Here is a 17,799-nt window from a genome sequence, read left to right on the forward strand (position 1 = left end):
GGGGGGGGGGGGGGCAGAGGATCCAAAGTGGGCTCTGTGCTGATAGCAATGAGCCTGATGCAGGGCTCACATTCAGGAACCATGAGATTATGACTGAACCGAAGTTGGACGCTTAACCGACTGAGCCACCCAGGTGCCCTTTCCTTGTGGAAAATTTTTAAATGAGCACAAAAAGGCTGTGTATTCACCTTGAAGAAAGGTGGAAGGGAAGAGAACTTTTTAAGGAGAAGTTCCTTAAGAAACTCTAAGGACAGAGACTCTGGCACCTCAGGTTTTCCAAGGCCACCCCCAAGGGGAAGGGAGGACAAGTTGTGATTTTTCTGAGCTACTATGAGTTCTTGGAAAGAAAACTCTTTCTTACCCTTCTCATCTGCACCTCCTTGATGTGGCTGCAGTCCCGGGGACCCTGGGAGGTGGGACTGTGTAGCTTAGTGCTATGTGCCTCTAATCAGTATGTCACATCATCAAGCCAGGCTGGGGACATTCCTAGGGGTGAGACTGCTGCAGTGGCCTTGACCATGGATAGCAGCCAACTCAGCCTTCCTTATGACACACCCACTGCATGTGTGCCGCAAGTGTACAAGCACACATGTACACCTCCATGGGGGTGTCTGAGAATGAGAGAATGTGGATGTAGATTAGGGTGTGAGGTGGATGTGTGTGGATGTGCATGGGGGCACACGCAGCTTGGTGTGGTTGTGGGAGGGAGCTGTGTGCAGGCAAACCTCTGGTTGCATGCAGAGCACATACCAGCAAAATTAATCATCTCTTCCAGCCGAACTTTGCAATATACAAATTCCCTTTGCTTTAGCTTATGGTCCTCAAAATTCTGGGAGGCAGGAAGACATTAGTATCTTCACTTGAAAGATGAGAAAACTGAGGCCCAGGGATGTCAGGTGAGTTGTCTGAGGTCACACAATCGGTGAATGCCAGAATGGGACCTTGACTTCAGATCTTCTAGGTCCAGGCTCTTTGTGTGTGACTGTAGGAGCAGATGTGTGGAGCAGGGTGGTGGAGGGAGGAGGGTGTCTGGCTTCCCAGCTTGACATGTTCTCTAAAGAAGCAGGAAGCAGGGAGGAAAAGAAAGGATGCAAAGGAGAAGGAGCCCCAGGCTCAGGTTGGCCACACCAAGTCTTTTGATTCCTCTGCCTTTTCATTGCATCATTTGGCCAAACCCCAACCTTAGCAGATAGACCCGCCACTGGCTTTCCTCAGGGTGGCTCTAGGACAGCCAAACTCTACCAGAGGAAGTCCCACAACAGGCCAGCTTGAAATCACCTTGTGCCCATGATCGATATCCTGAAATGGGCCTGCAGTGCCTCCTGGCAACCATATTGTGTTTTCCTGGTCACCTTGCTCTTCCCAATGACTCCTGCAAACCCCTCCACTCATCTCAAACAGCCACCTTTCCTAGCCCCTCACTCACCCTCAGCAGACGACCTTGCTTCCCACTCCAGAGAGAAGATAGAAGCCTTAACCAAGAACTCGTCCTCCTCTGAGCGAGGGGAGGATTCCTCTTACATAGGCTGAAATCTCAACTTAGTCTTTACGTCTGATTTCCTACCCATATAGGAATTTTACCCTTAAGATTTTTGCCTCTCCTTCTACAGTCAATCTCTCCCTCTCCAGTGGAACGTACCTACTAACACTGAAACATGCTTATGATTCTCCCAGCTAGAAATACATAGCTAAAATGACAGCTATCACCTATTGAGCACTTACTGTGTATCCGGGTTGAGATTAAGATAAAAACCGAAACCAAAGGTCTCTCGACTCCACAGCTCCCTCCAGCTCCGGCTCACACACTATCCCTCTGCTTTCTTTCACAGACAAGATTCTGAAAAGTGATGTACATATTCCACTGTCTCCATTTTCTCATCTCAAATTCACTCTTCAATCTGCTTCAGGCTGCCTTCTGACTGCCCCAGCACTCCACCAAAAGCAGTTCTAGCTGCGGCCACCAGGGACCTCCATGTGGCCAGATCCTGCAAACATTTTTTATCCTTAATCTCTCAATAACATTCAAAAAATGGTTGACCACCTCCTCTTTTTAAAACTGTTCTATCCTGACACCCACATGCTCTTGGTTTACCTCCTTTGTCTAGTTCCTCCTTCTCTGTCTCATTGCCAATTCATTCTCTTCTACTTGGCCGTTCACTGTCAGCACTACTCAGGTCTCAATCCCAAGCTTTTCTCTGCTTATAAATCATGAGGACTCAATTTAATGGTGCAACTTGATGAATTTTTCATTAGTATATTTTTACATTGGTGTATCTTTTTTTTACATATAAGATTTTCTTTTTAAGTAATCTCTATACCCAATGTGGGGCTCAAAGCTATGACCCCGAGATCAAGAGTCACATGCCCTACCGACTCTAGCCAGGTGCCCCTACATTGGTGTATCTCACAATGTAATATTTTACATATTATGTCAGTATGTACTTACATTGGCATTAAAGTATAAAACATTTCTGGCACCCTAGAAAGTTCCTTTGGGCCCTTTCCTGGTTAATACTGCCCCATAAGAGTTAACCATTATTCTAACTTCTGTCAGTACAGGTAAATTCCACCTGTTCTTGAAGTTCCTAGAGTATATGTATCCTCCATACACGCTTTTGTGTCTGTCTTCTTTCGCTTTTGATTCTGTCTGTGAGATTGTCTCATTTGGTATGGTGGTAGTTAGCTCTTTGTCGATGCTGTGTTGTATCTTATTGTATAAATAGACCAAGATGTGTTTATCCATTCAACTCTTGCTAGACATTTGGGTTGTAACAAATGTACTAGTTTTTTGGCTATTAAAAATAAAGCTACCATGAACATTCTTGTTTATGTTTTTTGGTTGTCATAGGTACTTGTTTCTTTGGTATATAACTAGGAGCTGTGGTTAAGTTACAGGTTGGGATTCTGCTTAGCTTCAGTGGATATTGACAAAGCAGGCTTGCTTGTTCTTTCTTTCTGTCTGTCTGTCTCTCTTTCTTTCACTTTCTATTCTATTCTTGGGCCATCTCATCTTCACTCATGACTTCAGTCAGCATCTGTACACCGGCGAGTGCCAGATGTGTGCCTCAATCCAGCTCTCTTCTCTCAGCCTCAGCGCGAGGTGACCAATCTCCCACTTCACGTCTCCACTTGGATGTCCCCAAGGCTCCAAAAACCCAGCATGTGCAAAGCCAAATTCATCATCTCATCTCCTAAACTAGTCCTTGCCTTGTGTTCTGGCCTAGTGAGCCATCCCACCATTCAGCCATTTATGCAGACTAGAAACCATCCCCGACACTCTGTCTCCCTCACCTCCCTTAACGGACCTGCCACTGTTGCCTCCTAAGTTTCCCTTCCCTATTGCCCCACACCAAGCCAGCCCACTGCTCCCCTTCTTCCCTAGACCCTATAATAGTTTCCTAACAGGTCTTCCAGCAACCCCTGTGGCCGTTCCAGGGTCCTCTCTTCAAAACACTGCTCTGAAATCCTCCCATGGTGTGCCTCCCATTGTCCTCGGACCAGAATCCTTGCTGTGGCCTTTAAGGCCCTGAGAGGTCTGGGTCCTGCCTGTTCCCCCAGCCTGTTCTTACCCTGCTCTGGCTCTCCAGCTACATCCTCCTCTGCTCAGCTCTCTCCTTCCGTGGTCTTCAGGGCCTTTGCATGACTCTGCTCTCTGGAATACTCTTTCCCCTTGCCCCTGCTCCGCCACCCCCCTTGCAGACCTTTACCTAATTATGCCTCCTTATTCTTTAGATTGCAATTCAAGCATCACTTCCTCAGAGAAGTGCTTTGATTCCCAAGGCTGGGTCAGATCTCCCTGTCATTCATTCGCATAGAGGCATATTATTTTTTTCATAGTACTTATCATAGTTTGCAATTAAACATTTACTTTTGCGATTTTTAGAAAATGGTGTCTGTCTCCCCCATTAGACAGTAAGCACCACAAGGGCAAGATCCTGGTCCTTTATATATTCTTTTTTTTTTTTTAAGTTTATTTATTTTGAGAGAGAGGGAGAATGGAGAAAGGGCAGAGAGAGAGGGAGAGAGAGAATTCCAAGCAGGCTCTGCCCTATCAGCATGAGCCTGATGTGGGGCTTGATCTCATGAACTGTGAGATCCGGACCTGAGCTGAAACCAATAGTCAGATGCTTAACCGACTGAGCCACCCAAGTGCCCCTTCTTCATGTGTCCTCAGCACATAGATACTGAGTAAATATTTGATGAATAAATGAAAGAATGAAGAAGGAGGAAGGGATTTGGAGGGGGGTAATCTCATTCTAGTCTCATGCCCATTACTTGCTTTCCATGAAACTTGAACAGATCATTGTGCCTCAGTTTCCTCATTTGTCAAGTGGGGGTGAAGTTACTCAAACCTGCGTTTCCCCAGCTTGTTCTTACCCTGCTCTGGCTCTCCCAACCTGCTTATTTTGCTAGGTTGTATAAGGATCCCATGAGATATCAATTGAAGAGCATGAAACATTGTACAGATGTTGGGGGGAGGGAGTTTAGAAAGACACGTGGAGAAAGTCAGAAACCACTGAGTTGCCACACAGCTTAAGAGCAGTGTTGGGTGGGGAACGACATAGGTAAGGGTTGCATCCTTGGACAGAGGGTTCAGAATCGAGTGCTGTCCTACCTGCGTGTCTGCTTGGCCACTTCTCCTGGGGCCTCTGTGTGTGCTTGGGGGTCTGTGTGTGCTGCTTGATACTTTCCTTACTTCCCATTACTGTGACAATTTTGGATTTGTCTACTGGAACAAGATGAGGTGGGAGACAATGTTAGAGAATGGAGGAGGGAGGAAATGTGGCATGTGTGTCTGTCTGTCTGTCTGTCTGTGTTGCCCCACAAGGCAGCTGTGTGTAGTGATGCGTAGGTGTGTAGTGTGGGTCTTTGTGTTGGTGTGGGGGAAGAAGTGTCCTGCCGTAATGGATTTGCCATCCTCCGAAGCTGCTCTGTGTGTGCATGCCCTTCTCTCTGGTGAAGCCTCCCGGTGGAAGTGTCCCCTGCCTTAGTTTCTTTTCTCTGGAAGTCTAAGCTACCTCTCCTTCCAGAAGTCTGAAGGAGAGGAACAACGCCCTCTAGTGGGTGTGGGGGCGCATGGGCATCTGCAGCTTCCCCATTCTCACCCTAGGCCTAGAACTTAACCTCTGAAATACATCCTGAGGACATGCAAAGCCTTCTAGAAGCTGAGGTCTGGAGGAAGGGACGGGGTGGAGGGTGGGGGTGGGGGGACGGGGGACCAGAAACAGAAAAGGAACTCATGAATTCATCCAGAAGAAGCCAGAGGACAACAGCTGAAGGGGGGTGGGGGTGGGGTAATCTCTCTCCTCATCTCTTCAGTGACCTCTCTGGTTGCCCTGGATGTTCTTGGTCTTTCTTGGTTCGAATTTCTTCACATGGTCCCTGGGTCTTGCTCTTTCATTCTCACAGTCCCTGTCTTCAAGAAGCTATTGGTCACTACTCATGCCTGAAGGGGCTTGAGCAGAATTAGACTGTTCCTTCAGTGCCCTGAGTGGGTACTATGTCCTGTGCAATTAGAGAAGGCTTCTTGGAAGTAACATGTAAGTAAGGTCTTGAAAAATGAGTAGAAATTCTCCAGATGGAGTCCAGGGAAGGCATGGAGCTGCGGATGAGCCTGGCATGTATGCAGAATGGGAGCTGGGCGGGGTGGCTAGGTGCTGGACTGCTGTGGAGGGATGGGGAAGGGAGGCTGGAATGTAAATTGCAAAGGCCTCATAGCTTCTCTTGAGATGGGAGTGATTTTACCAAGAGGCACTGGGATTTGAAGGTCTCTATGCAGGAGAGTGGTCAGAATTACATACAGAATTATATAAGGTGGGGAGAAACTACTAGGAGGGAGAGGATTGGGAAGAGCACTTGGAAGGCCATTGTTTAGGCAAAAGAGGTGGAGGCCAGGCTGAGGGCAATGGTGAAAGAGTGGAGATGGGCCAGAGCTCAGACACCGTGCTTCTTCTGGGGCCTCTGTGTCCCTGGCAGCAAAGCTGAGACCAAAGGTCCTGCATCAATCAGTTCTGCTGGAGTCTGGCACCCTGCCCCCTATCCCCAACACACTCCAGGGTCTCTGCATGCAAATGTAAATGAGAAGAAGTGTGGGAGCAGGGAGGGAGGGGAGAAAAGGAGAGGGAAAGATGTCTGGGGCTTTGTGATGGTTAAGGGCAAGGCCCACCTAGACTCTTGTGACCCCCACTGCTTATCTCCAGCCCTGCAGAGGAAGGGTTAACAAGCTTCCCCTCCCTCCCTCCCTTCCACACCTCCCCTCAGGTCACCTTCTAGGCCCTGGAGACTTGGCTGGTGGCTCAAGTTCCTCAATAGGTGGCCCTGAGTAATCAGAGCGCACAGAGGGGCCAGGGGCCTGGGGGCAAGTCTCTGAGACTGAGTGGCCAGGGGTATCTATGAGGCTGAGGGTTTGGGGAACACCCCAGGTTGGTTCCTGACACCCTCCACCTGACCTAGCAGTTTGCTCTGATCTCAATTTCTTCCACCTACCAGACAGAATTCCTCGAACTCCTCTCCTGGATGGTTGAGGGGTGGGCAAGCTGGGAGGGGGATTGGTGGTCTGCAAGGAAGCTTTTCAGCTGCAAGAGACAGGGTCCCTCCCCCTGCCCCACCACTGGTGCCGGGAACTGGCCATAAATGAGTCTGTGGTCAGTGAGAGACCTCTGCTAATGGAAGCTGGGCTGCCCCCCAAGCCACAGAAGGGAAAGGTGGAGGAGGGGAAAGTGACCTAAGTGTTGCTCAGCACAGGAGAGGGTGCAGACTTGAAGCTGAGCCAGAATCAGAGGAGGGAGGGGAGGAGGATAAATGGGGTCAGGGACTGGCTGGAGGGAAACTGGAGGTCAAGGCAATGATTACAAGGGAATTAAGGGTTCAGGAAGTAACAGGGTAAATTGGGGTCAGGGCAGTAACTGAAAGGTAACTGGGGTCTTATGTATGTATTGGGAGATGGTGGGGGTATGGTCAGTGAAATAACTGGGGGGATTATGAATCAGGGGGAGTCACGGAGGAATTAGAGATCTGAGATATTGCGGAGTCTCTGATATCTCAGGAATGGCTGTACCAGGTGAGAATGGGAGTGAGGACCCAGAATTGGGATAGGAAGGCCAAAGGAGATGCTGAGGAACCAATGGGATGATGGTGACAGGGAGCTTGAATGTCATGGGGGAGGGGCAGGAACTGTGGCGTTGGGCTGTGGGAGCAGCAGAATCTGCTAGGTCCCATCTCACCTGGAGCCCCTAGGCTTGTCTAGGGTTTCCACTGTCTTTGCCCCTCTCTGTCCTGATGGAGCTGATGACAGGAAAGGGGCTCCCTCCTCTCCATCAGCCTCCCTTTCCCACCGCCATCCATTATTCATCAGCCCAGAGGCCCGCCCTCCCCAGCAGAGCAGGCAGGTCCTCCTCCCCACGCCCCGCCCAGTCTCAGCCCCATCTCAGCCACACTGCCACGAAGGCCCTGGCAGAGAAGGACAGCTGGCTGGTGGGGCGGAGGAGACCTAGCAGAAGGTCTGGGTGGCTGGCCTGCGGACCCTGCCTGAGATCACATCTGTCTCTCCCTTCACCTGCCAATCCCCAGTGCCAGCAGCCCCTGGAGAAGATGCCCATCCAGATCTTCTGCTCTGTGTCGTTCTCTGGAGAGGAAGCCCCAGGGCCCTTGGGAGATGTCTGGGGTCCCCACCAGCGGCGGCAGCAGGACAACTCAGAATCAGAAGAGGAAGAAGAGAAGGAAAAAGAGGCAGAGAGGAAGGAGGCTAGAGAGGGGGATTCGCCCATGGATTTGGTTGCCTTTGCCAACAGCTGCACCCTGCATGGCGCCAGCCACATCTTCGTGGAGGGGGGTCCAGGGCCAAGGCAGGCCCTGTGGGCAGTGGCTTTTGTCCTGGCACTGGGTGCCTTCTTGTGCCAGGTAGGGGACCGCGTTGCCTATTACCTCAGCTACCCGCATGTGACTCTGCTAGACGAGGTGGCCACCACGGAGCTGGCCTTCCCAGCGGTCACCCTCTGCAACACTAATGCCGTGCGGCTGTCCCAGCTCAGCTACCCCGACTTGCTCTACTTGGCCCCCATGCTGGGGCTGGATGAAAGTGATGACCCTGGGGTACCCCTGGCCCCACCGGGGCCTGAGGCCTTCTCTGGGGAGCCCTTTAACCTGCACCGCTTCTACAATCGCTCCTGCCACCGGCTGGAGGACATGCTGCTCTATTGTTCCTACTGCGGGGGGCCCTGTGGCCCTCACAACTTCTCGGTGGTGAGTGGGGGCCCGGGCTGGACATAGCACCCTGAGTGTCTGACATGGCTCACCCTGACTGTCGCCTCCTGGGGCTGGGGCTGGTGACCACCTCCCCTACTTCACCCGGGCCACCCACACTTTATGACCTGCCTCAGAGAGACCTGGCCATAGCTCACCCCGGGAGCCCCAGGGTCTGGAGCTGGGCTGCTATTTTCAGGTCAGTGCCATACTGCTCTCCCTGTTAGAATCTTGAAATTCATCTGTGCTAGCTGGTAATTAGTTGCTGCCCTGAGGCCCCTGGTGTCTCCCTGAATATTCTCTAGTGTCTCCAGCTCTTTCCCAGACCTCCCTGCGATCCAGCAGAGCCTAGGACCTTGGTCTGTCTTTGGGGTAACCTTTGGTCTGGTGGTGGATACCCATGCCTAGTCTTAACAATTTTGACTGTCACCCCTGGACTGGAGCTGGGGCAGGTATCCCCTAATCTCTGGAGGCACAGGAGAAGAGTGTGGAAGGGAGGTGGAGGGGTGGGGACAGCCCCCAACTCCACCCCACCATGCCTCTTCTCAGTAATGACCCACAGCCGGGACTTCAGTGCATCCTTGTGTGGTCTTCCAGTGCTCCTCCTACAGTGTGTGTGTGTGTCTGTGTGTCTGTCTGTGTATCTGAGGGAGAACAATAGGCCTCCTCTAAATCCCCCCTGCCCTCCAGCTCTGAGTGAGGATCAGGGAAGCCCTCAATGGGAGTCAGCCTCATGCTTGTCCTCCCACTCTGGAGTCTAGGGTCCTCGTTGAGGCACCAGGTGGCACCCCTTTCCCTCCCCAGTTCAGCTCTGAGTTCTGTCTTGCCTGATTCCTCTCCTGCCCCCTCCAGGTCCCAGATGCCAGGCCTTCCCTTCTGCCACACCTGTCCCTCAGTCCCCCACCTTGTCCATAGCATAGGAGCAAGTGGGTGTCATCATTGTGTTCTGGACCAACTGCAGGTGGGGACCTCGGGGTTTTGGCCACTGGACCTCAGACAGGCCAAGAAATACAGGAACATGAAATAACAAAGGTGTTATCTGGACCTAAGGGTCGAGCAGACACTTCTCACATGGAACCACCAGGTGGCAGCAGCAGTCCACTGGTCAACCTCACAGCCCTCAGCCCAGGCAGTGCTGGAGCTCTCGGCCACCTGGGGTCCCTCACCTTACAGATGGAGGGTAGCTGTGGGTGTGTGTCTGGAGCCTGTGACTGAGTGACACCAAACTTCATTGTGGGCCTGGGGGATTGGGAGTAGTTGGAGCTCTCTCTCTGCCTTATCTCTGGACCTTACCCAAAACCCCAAGGTCCCCACCTGCAGTTGGTCCACAACACATTGATGACACCCACTTGCTCCTATGCTATGGACAAGGATAGGGGAAAGCACATGTTTGCTTTTTCTGGTTGGGGGAGGAGACTGTTCCAGGAAGGGGGAGGGGGACAGGGAACTCTATTTCCTAGGAACCTCCACACCCCCCACTGCTCTGATCTGGCCTGACACTGTCTTTCTCTTTCCCTGGGCTGTGTCTCTACTGACCTTCTGACTCGCTATGTGGATTTTGTCACCATCAAGCAGTAGTAAAAGTATAGTCACCCCATTTGTGGGAACCTGGAAACATTCAGGCAAGCTGTAGGGAGAAGGCCATAAAGAAATGGTTCATCCTTCTTTCTGTGGCTGTGTAATCAGAGCTGTGATAAGGGCTGCTCTGAGGGATGGGGTGGAGAGACTGCCTCCGGGGCTCAGATCTCCTCTGAGGCCCTCGTGGTTCTGTACAAGCATTGCCAAGCATGCCGTGCCCTGGGTGCTCAGTACCAAATCCTGGGAGAGGAGGTGCTGGTACTTGGGTGAGCATGATCCTTGGGATGGCAGCTGGGTCTGCTTTCAGGTTCTGGTGATGATGGGACAAAAACGGACATAAGGGGCTACTTGCTAGAGGAAACTAAAGTGCTTACCATGGTTTGGGGGAAGGATCTTGGGGAGAGCAAGATTTCAGATGCCTGGAAAAATCCAGAAGAGAAGATCTATCTCAGAAGGGCCCACGATCTTGGGCCTGAGTAGAGGGTCTTAAGGAGGGACCAGGAGTATGGCAGTGATGGGATCCTGGTGATGGGGGTGTATATGCCAAGGTCTCAGCAGGAAAAAGACTGCCACACAGTTTAATAGAAAAGACTTGAACAAAGGGACTATTTACAGAGCTGTGGGCGGAGTGAAGGAAACTCTGCCTAAAGGGGCCTGAGGCACCTAGTGATAGTGGGAAGTTGTCACATTCAGGCTAAAGGGGCACCGGAAAGCAGTGATGCTATGCAGGGAGCCCTCCTGGCAGGTTCAGTAGTCACAGAGGGTCTAAACCGCTGCCAGAACATTCTCAGAGGGGAGAAGGGTGGGGAAGGATGAACACCCTGATCTCTGTCTCCTTCTGCCCTCTGATCCCTTATTGATAGCTCCCATTGATCATCCTGAACCCAGAGCCTGTCCAAGGAACAGAAGAACACGGGCAGGACACCCCGCCGGGATCAGCTTTCCAGGGCACACAGCAGGGCAAAGAAGGGCAGAGAAGGAGGACAGATGGAGAATGGGCTGCACAGAAGAAATCATTCCTGGGCAGTTGAAGGGTCTGGGGACAGCCCTTGGTAAGTAGGGAGTGCTGCCAGGACTCTCAGATTCTCCACTCTGCCCTCACCAGGTCTTCACCCGGTATGGAAAGTGCTACACCTTCAACTCGGGCCGAGATGGGCGTCCACGGCTGAAGACCATGAAGGGTGGGACTGGCAATGGGCTGGAGATCATGCTGGACATCCAACAGGATGAGTACCTGCCCGTATGGGGAGAGACTGGTATGTCATTCTCTCAGGGGCCCCTTCCCATGGCCCTAGTCACCAGCCTCCACCAGGGGACCCCTGAGCTCCACCGTAGGACCTGAGGCAGGCCTCGGGCTCTCCTCCCTTCTTCCTAGCATCTTGCCATCTCCATCTCCGACTCTACCTGACTGCCACCCTCACAGTTCTCTGGCTCCCCCTTCCTGGCTCAGTTACTCTCCAAGGTAACCAGCCATCCCTTTCCATCAGTGGCCGCCACTCGCTCTATAAATAACTCCCTCTCTTCTTGGGCCGTCTGCCGTCAGTCTGGTCTCAGGGGGCCTTGGGGCTGAGAGAGATGGGGAGAAAAGACAAAAGGAGAGGGAGAAATAGAAAGTGTCTGGGAAAGAATTTGAGACACTAAAATGCACAGCTGAAGCCAGATAAGAAAAGTATGTAGGTTGCAGGGTTCATCAGGGCAGCATGGAGTTAGTGAACCCGAAAGGAGCCTGGGGCTGGGCGAGGGCCCCCATAGAGTAACCCCTTCCCCTGTCCCAGTGAGCACCGTACTTACTCCGAGGAGAGGTGCCGCGGCCCCAGCTCTGAAGGAGGTTAGGGAGTCAGAAGCCTTCCCAATACACAACCCCCTCATTCCCATAGATGAGACGTCCTTCGAAGCGGGCATCAAAGTGCAGATCCACAGTCAGGATGAACCTCCCTTCATCGACCAGCTGGGCTTTGGTGTGGCCCCAGGGTTCCAGACCTTTGTGTCCTGCCAGGAGCAGCGGGTGAGAGGACCACGGGAGGCTGGTCCCAGGGTGGGGTGTTGAGGGGTCAAGATGGAGTGGTGGGCACTCAATACAGGAGGGATGAATGAGGTAAGGTCTGGGTACCAGTCTGACTAGGGAGAAGCATGAATGAACAGGAATGCTCTGTAAACTCTGAGACTCTCAGAGTTCGCAGAGGGAGAGGGTGCAGGACTCCTGAGTTCTGCATCTTGTCAGAGAAGTCCATCAAGGTGACTCGGGGAGAAGTCCCCACACCCCCCAGCTCCCTGGCTCTCCCAGCAGCTCATCTACCTGCCCCCGCCCTGGGGCACCTGCAAAGCTGTTACCATGGACTCGGATTTCTTCGACTCCTACAGCATAACTGCCTGCCGCATCGACTGTGAGACACGCTACCTGGTGGAGAACTGTAACTGTCGCATGGTGCACATGCCAGGTCAGGCCCCAAAGCTCCAGACCCAATCTTGGGGCCCCCGCAGCCTGCATTGCCTCTCACCAGCTCCCCATTCATATCAACCACCTGCCAACATGGAAGCAAGATTAACTGGCTTCTCCCCACCCAGTCCTAGCCCCATCCAGATTCCTATGGCTCTTGTCCTTCTGATCTCAGTTCCTGCCTGTACCCATAGGAAGGTATGGGAAGGGTCCAAGAGGGATGTGGACTGTGGGGTGAGTCACCTTCGGGACAGACTGGGGGCTGGCTAGTCCTGCCCTCCCACGCTCTCCTAGCTTCTAGTTTCTAGGCCCTTGATACCACCATCATCACAAGACCCCTTTAATCTCCGTCCTGCACCACTGTCTTTTCTCCTCTGTTAGGGGATGCCCCATACTGCACTCCAGAACAGTACAAGGAGTGTGCGGATCCTGCCCTGGGTGAGCACCCCTGTCCTAGGGCGGTCTTGGGAGGAGCCACGTGCATGGGGGTTTCAGACCAAGTTCCCAGAAGCTTCAAGTAACTCCTAGATCAGGCTTCACCTGAACTCTCTCTCCTGTGTCTGACCTCAGCAAGGCTGGGAATAGCATCTCTAGAGGCCCCTGTGAAAAATGAACTGGGGTCACCCAGGAGGGGCTGTCACTTTCTTTCATCAGCACCTTGATGGTTGACCCCTCAGGTCCCTAAGGCAATGAGATATAGGATTATAAAATATCTATGGGGAGGCTGGGTGAAGATCAGTACAGGGAGGGCATAGGGCTGAGGCAAAAGACAGGTCAGAAAAAGAGAAGGGGGTCCAGGTTTGCTTTGGACAGGGCCGGGATGTTCATGTTGGGAAGGTGCTGACCGAAGAGCCTCACTCAACTGGTGCCTCTCGCCTGGTCGGGCACAGACTTCCTGGTGGAGAAGGACCAGGAGTACTGTGTGTGTGAAATGCCCTGCAACCTAACCCGCTATGGCAAGGAGCTGTCCATGGTCAAGATCCCCAGCAAAGCGTCAGCCAAGTACCTGGCCAAGAAGTTCAACAAGTCTGAGCAGTACATAGGGTAAGGGCTCTAACTGTGCAGGGCAGGGCCCTTGGGCTGGGACTGTAAAGGGTATAAGTGGGCTTTGAGGGGCCAGCAGACAGGAAGAGGCTGAGATAACAAGGGGAAGGCAACCAAAGAGTCTGGGGTGGGCATGGAAGGCAGATCTAGCTGGAGCAAGCAAAAGTACCTCTCTTTCCTCCTTGCTTCATTCTCTATCTTCATCCTCACTGCTGCAACTGGGGTCACTCCATGCTTGCCAGTGTGCAGAGTGTCTTTTCGTAGATGCCATCACATTTAATCCTTACGACAATCATAAAAGGCAGGTACCCCCATCAACATCTCATTTTATGGATATGGAGACAGATTCAGAGAGGATAACTTGCTAAGGTCACCTAGCTAGTAAGGGACAGAGATGTGACTTGAACCTAGGTCTCCTCCCCCAACCCCTTTGCAGGGAGAACATCCTGGTGCTGGACATTTTCTTTGAAGTCCTCAACTATGAGACTATTGAGCAGAAGAAGGCCTATGAAATTGCAGGCCTCCTGGGTGAGCTGCTCATGGCACTGTCCCCTTCCCATGCCTTGGGCATGGTGCGACACCCTGTTACCCAAATCGGGCTGCCTACCTCTGTCCCACAAGTTCCTTCCTCCCCTGCCATCCCCCCTGCCCCTGTGTCCTTTCTCCAAACTCTGTTGTCTTGGTATATAGTGGGAGGAGGGGGCTGAAACTTCTCTTAGGGCAAAGTGGTAGAGACAGGCCTATGGGCATGAATGGGGGACTCTTTCATAAGCCATTGAAAATTTACCCAGAGAATGAATGTTGGGGTATTTTGTGTTTTCTGAATAATACCTGTTTGCTTTAGAAAAGTAAAAAAAATGCAGAAAAGCATGGAGAAGAAAATAAGAACCCCACCAGAATTGCTTTGTGCTCCTTCCGTACAAAAGCTGTGGATCTTTTTGCAAATACAACTTAACTGTCCCTGTCCTAGTAGGCTCTGCTGCTTCCAAAGTGTCCTGACACCACTGACATCCCTGTGCCCCATCTCCTGCAGGTGACATTGGGGGCCAGATGGGCCTGTTCATTGGGGCCAGCATCCTCACTGTACTGGAGCTCTTTGACTACGCCTATGAGGTAATTGTGGGTGGGGCATCAGGGCGGGGCCACAGGCACCTCAGGGTTCCAGCCTGCCCAACCACTCACCACCCCACCTCTGTCTCAGGTCATTAAGCACAAGCTGTGCAGAAGAGGAAAGTGCCAGAAGGAGGCCAAAAGGAGCAGCGCGGACAAGGGTGTGGCTCTTAGCCTGGATGACGTCAAAAGACATGTGAGGGAGCGAGAGAGGGATGCCCTCAGGCCCCGCCCCTTCCCCCCAAACCCCAGGACAACCCCCCTTGCCACCTCTTCTCCTTTGCCTCCCCCACGCCCCAGCACCACCTGTGGCCCTTCTGATAACCAGTCCCTGTCCTGTGCCGTTCCCCTAGAACCCGTGTGAGAGCCTCCGGGGCCATCCTGCCGGGATGACGTATGCTGCCAACATCCTACCTCACCATCCGGCCCGAGGCACTTTTGAGGACTTTACCTGCTGAGCCCCGCAGGCCACTGTACCAAAGGCCTAGGTGGGGAGGGCTAGGAGAGTAAGGGGGCCCTCAGCTGCGCCCCCCCATATCTGCCCTGGGGACTCACTTCCCCCTCCCAAGGTAGTCCCTCACTCCTGGGCAGTCCTTTCCTCTTGTCTGGTGAGGAAGGAGTCTTGACCATAGAGCCCTCTCCCTGCCTCTATCCTATTCTTTTTATTTTTACTGAAACTAATCTAAAAAAACTAAAACAAACAAAAAAAAAAACTAAAAAACTAAAATCTAAGAAGAGAGAATGGGGCAGGTGACCTCAGGCTGCCCCTCTCTGCTCCATGCTGCCTCCCCCAGCTCCCAGCCTGAATTATGTCTGTCTGGCTATCTGTCATCTGACTGTCCACCTACATTCTGCTGCCACCAGTCACCAAAGCCCCTCCCAGTGGGGGGTGGAGGGGATCCTTGGGGTCTGGAATTTGGCCCCAAATCAGAGAATGTACCTTGAAGGGGAGGGCTAGTTGGGGGGGGGGCTTCCCCAGCCTTAAGAGACCCTCTCAGCCCAGTGACCCCCCCCAACCCCAAGTCTCCAGGCAGGAACTAAAACCATAGTCCCCATTCCCACCCTCTTACATGTGAAGTCTCTATCTAGGGAGTTGGGGATGGGAATCCCCTGAGGAAGTGGATGATGGGGAAAAGATGTGGCCCTGGTGCTGTAGGCCACATCCTGATACCTACGAGTTCACCCCCACCCCAGAACTGCTGGAGAGAAATCCCAAGAGGTAGCACTCCTCTACCGTCCCATGAAAGATCCAGCTGGTTGGCTTCCAGCTCAGGGAGAGGGGCACTGGTGCCTAACCTCACTGGTCCCTCTCCCAGGGGCCCCTGCAGAGGGCCGCATCCATAAATTTTCTTATGGAACTCTCCCAAGTCCTCTTCCCCAACTTCATTTGCTTCTCTCAACAACCTCATCTGCATTTTCTATTTCTATATGATACAGACTCTATATTGCTATATCTCTGTATATACTTTCCCCTAACTCTGTCTGTCTCGACCCCATCCCCTCTTGTCTCTAAGAACCATCCTCCTGCTCCAGGTACCCCTTTCTGTGTTTCTACTCCCTCCCTGGTCTCTGAATGCCTTCGCCTGTATAAAGAGTTGGACTCTCTCCCCTGGTGTCTGTACTGTGTACACACATCCCTCTGAGAAGCACAAGGAGACGACACGCGCATTGTAACCTTCGCACTGTCTCGGTGGCGACATAAAGGAAGCTGTGAATCACAAGCTCTGCCTCTTTCTGGCCTCACCCTCTCCCCCCCCCAACCCGGGCACCCTGTGCCCTCCCCGTAGCCTTAACATTCCTTCCCGTTTCACAATCCCAAAGCCCTTTGCCTGGCTGACTGCGGCCTCCCCAGGGAGGGGGTAGCTACAGAGAGAGCCCCCGCCCAGGGAGTGGAGATCCACTCTGCACACTAAGCCAAGGGTGTCAGAGACAAGGGGAGCTGTGGATTGGTGACTCTTGTAGCTGTAGTGGGGTGCTGACAGAAGTTGAGGTCCTCAGTCAGTGACCTTTCCTTCCTTCTGGGTCCCAGCCTCCTTTCCTCACCTGATACCTAAGCCCACCACTTATATTTTTTGGTGAGGTATGGTTTGGTAATGGTGGGAAAAACAGGCCTAGAGGGGAAGTTGAAAGCTCTGCTCTTCTGTCTCTCCCTTCCTATCTTAATGAGAAATGAGTGAGGTAGAGGGCCTGCCATGCTCCTTCCCCCAGGAACTCCCCTAGGCCAGAGCCCTACCTCTTCCCAGGTCTTCTCCACCCAACTGTTTCTTGGTCTCCAACCCCAGAACAGAACCTGTGGCAGGTCACCTGTGCACTGGCCTGGAGCTAGAGAGTGAGGCCATGGGATGTTGGGGAACTCTTGGTTCCTAGAAGTTCCTTGGAGATCAGATCTCTCCAGAGGGAAGCAGGAGCAAGCCCAAGGGGTGTGCACTGGATGGGGAACAGCAGGCAGGGCTATGGGTGACGCATGCCTCTGGTCTAATAAACTGGGTTTCAACCATCTCTTCAGTTGTTCTTCTCTTGTTTGAATAGTATTTGGGCCTTTCCACCAAGTGCCTAAAACTGCGCTTAGCTTAGGGCCAAACAACTGGGGAAAAGTAAGGAGGCTTGAGCAAGGAGACCCTGGTCCTCCTGGGATGGGACAGACCATCACACCAGTTATGGTTTGAACCACTGGGCAGGGAAAGACAGGTCGAAGGCAACAAAGGTCCCAAAGAGAAGTCCTCGCACAAAGGATTCTTGGGAGAGTGCCAGGGTCAAAATCCAAAATAAAATCGGGAAGCAGTTTAGGTTTTAAAGTTTAGGGACAAAGTTGGGTTCAAGTTCCAGCGTGAGGTAGTTATTGAGGCACTGTATCTGTGGAACGAGCTCTGGGCTATGAGCCAGAAGATCCGGATTCTGGGCTTTGGCTTTATTAGCAATAGCTAACTTCGTTGATCTTTGCCAAGTCATTCACTAAGATCAGCTTTCCAGTTTGTAAAATGAATAAACTTTGCATTCTCCTCTTCGACGACCTCAGGCTTACAGCAATAGAAAAGGAAACAAAAAAGCACAGCGCTTTGGAAAGTTAAATCTATTGCGCCTACATGAAGCCGTTTCTCCATCAGCCCCGTCATCAGAGCGTTGAGGTTGAGGTGTGGTCCCCCTTTCCAGGGCCTCGTCTTCCTCCCGTCAGCCTGGGGGCGCCCGCTCACAGGGCCTCTCTATCCCAGAGTTCTTCTCTATGGTCTTCGCTCCTGGACCGCGAAGACGGGAGGGAGTGGTCAGTAGGCCTTTTCCGCTGTCTCCCCCCTCTAGCCCACAGTCTCGCTGCCCTGAGCCTCCCGTGCCGGCCGGCCGGCCGGGCGGACAGGCAGGCGCGCGGGGGGCGCGCGGGGGGCGGGGGGAGTTCT

The 17,799-nt window shown here is 52.6% G+C and overlaps 1 protein-coding gene across 6 annotated transcripts in view; it reads left to right on the forward strand.

The window, feature by feature from the left end:
* The window catches only part of ASIC1 (acid sensing ion channel subunit 1), a 23,875-nt gene extending 6,966 nt beyond the window's left edge, over positions 1-16,909 (forward strand). For 2 of the 6 annotated variants that reach the window (XM_077753351.1, XM_077753352.1), the window contains 9 exons: positions 10,925-11,075; positions 11,697-11,824; positions 12,107-12,257; positions 12,638-12,694; positions 13,147-13,300; positions 13,737-13,828; positions 14,334-14,413; positions 14,502-14,606; positions 14,764-16,909. In XM_077753351.1, the coding sequence (XP_077609477.1) occupies positions 10,925-11,075; positions 11,697-11,824; positions 12,107-12,257; positions 12,638-12,694; positions 13,147-13,300; positions 13,737-13,828; positions 14,334-14,413; positions 14,502-14,606; positions 14,764-14,868 (1,023 nt within the window). In that variant the 3' untranslated portion in view covers positions 14,869-16,909. Of the gene's footprint in view, positions 1-7,590; positions 8,242-10,707; positions 10,797-10,921; positions 11,076-11,696; positions 11,825-12,103; positions 12,258-12,637; positions 12,695-13,146; positions 13,301-13,736; positions 13,829-14,333; positions 14,414-14,501; positions 14,607-14,763 lie in introns of those variants that run through there. The other 4 variants (XM_077753349.1, XM_077753353.1, XM_077753350.1 and 1 more) reach the window with 4 other exon arrangements.
* The last annotated feature ends 890 nt before the right edge of the window (positions 16,910-17,799 follow it).

The sequence above is a fragment of the Crocuta crocuta genome, unplaced genomic scaffold (assembly GCF_008692635.1).
Source record: "Crocuta crocuta isolate KB4526 unplaced genomic scaffold, BGI_CrCroc_1.0 scaffold30, whole genome shotgun sequence".
Taxonomy (NCBI): Eukaryota; Metazoa; Chordata; class Mammalia; order Carnivora; family Hyaenidae; genus Crocuta; species Crocuta crocuta.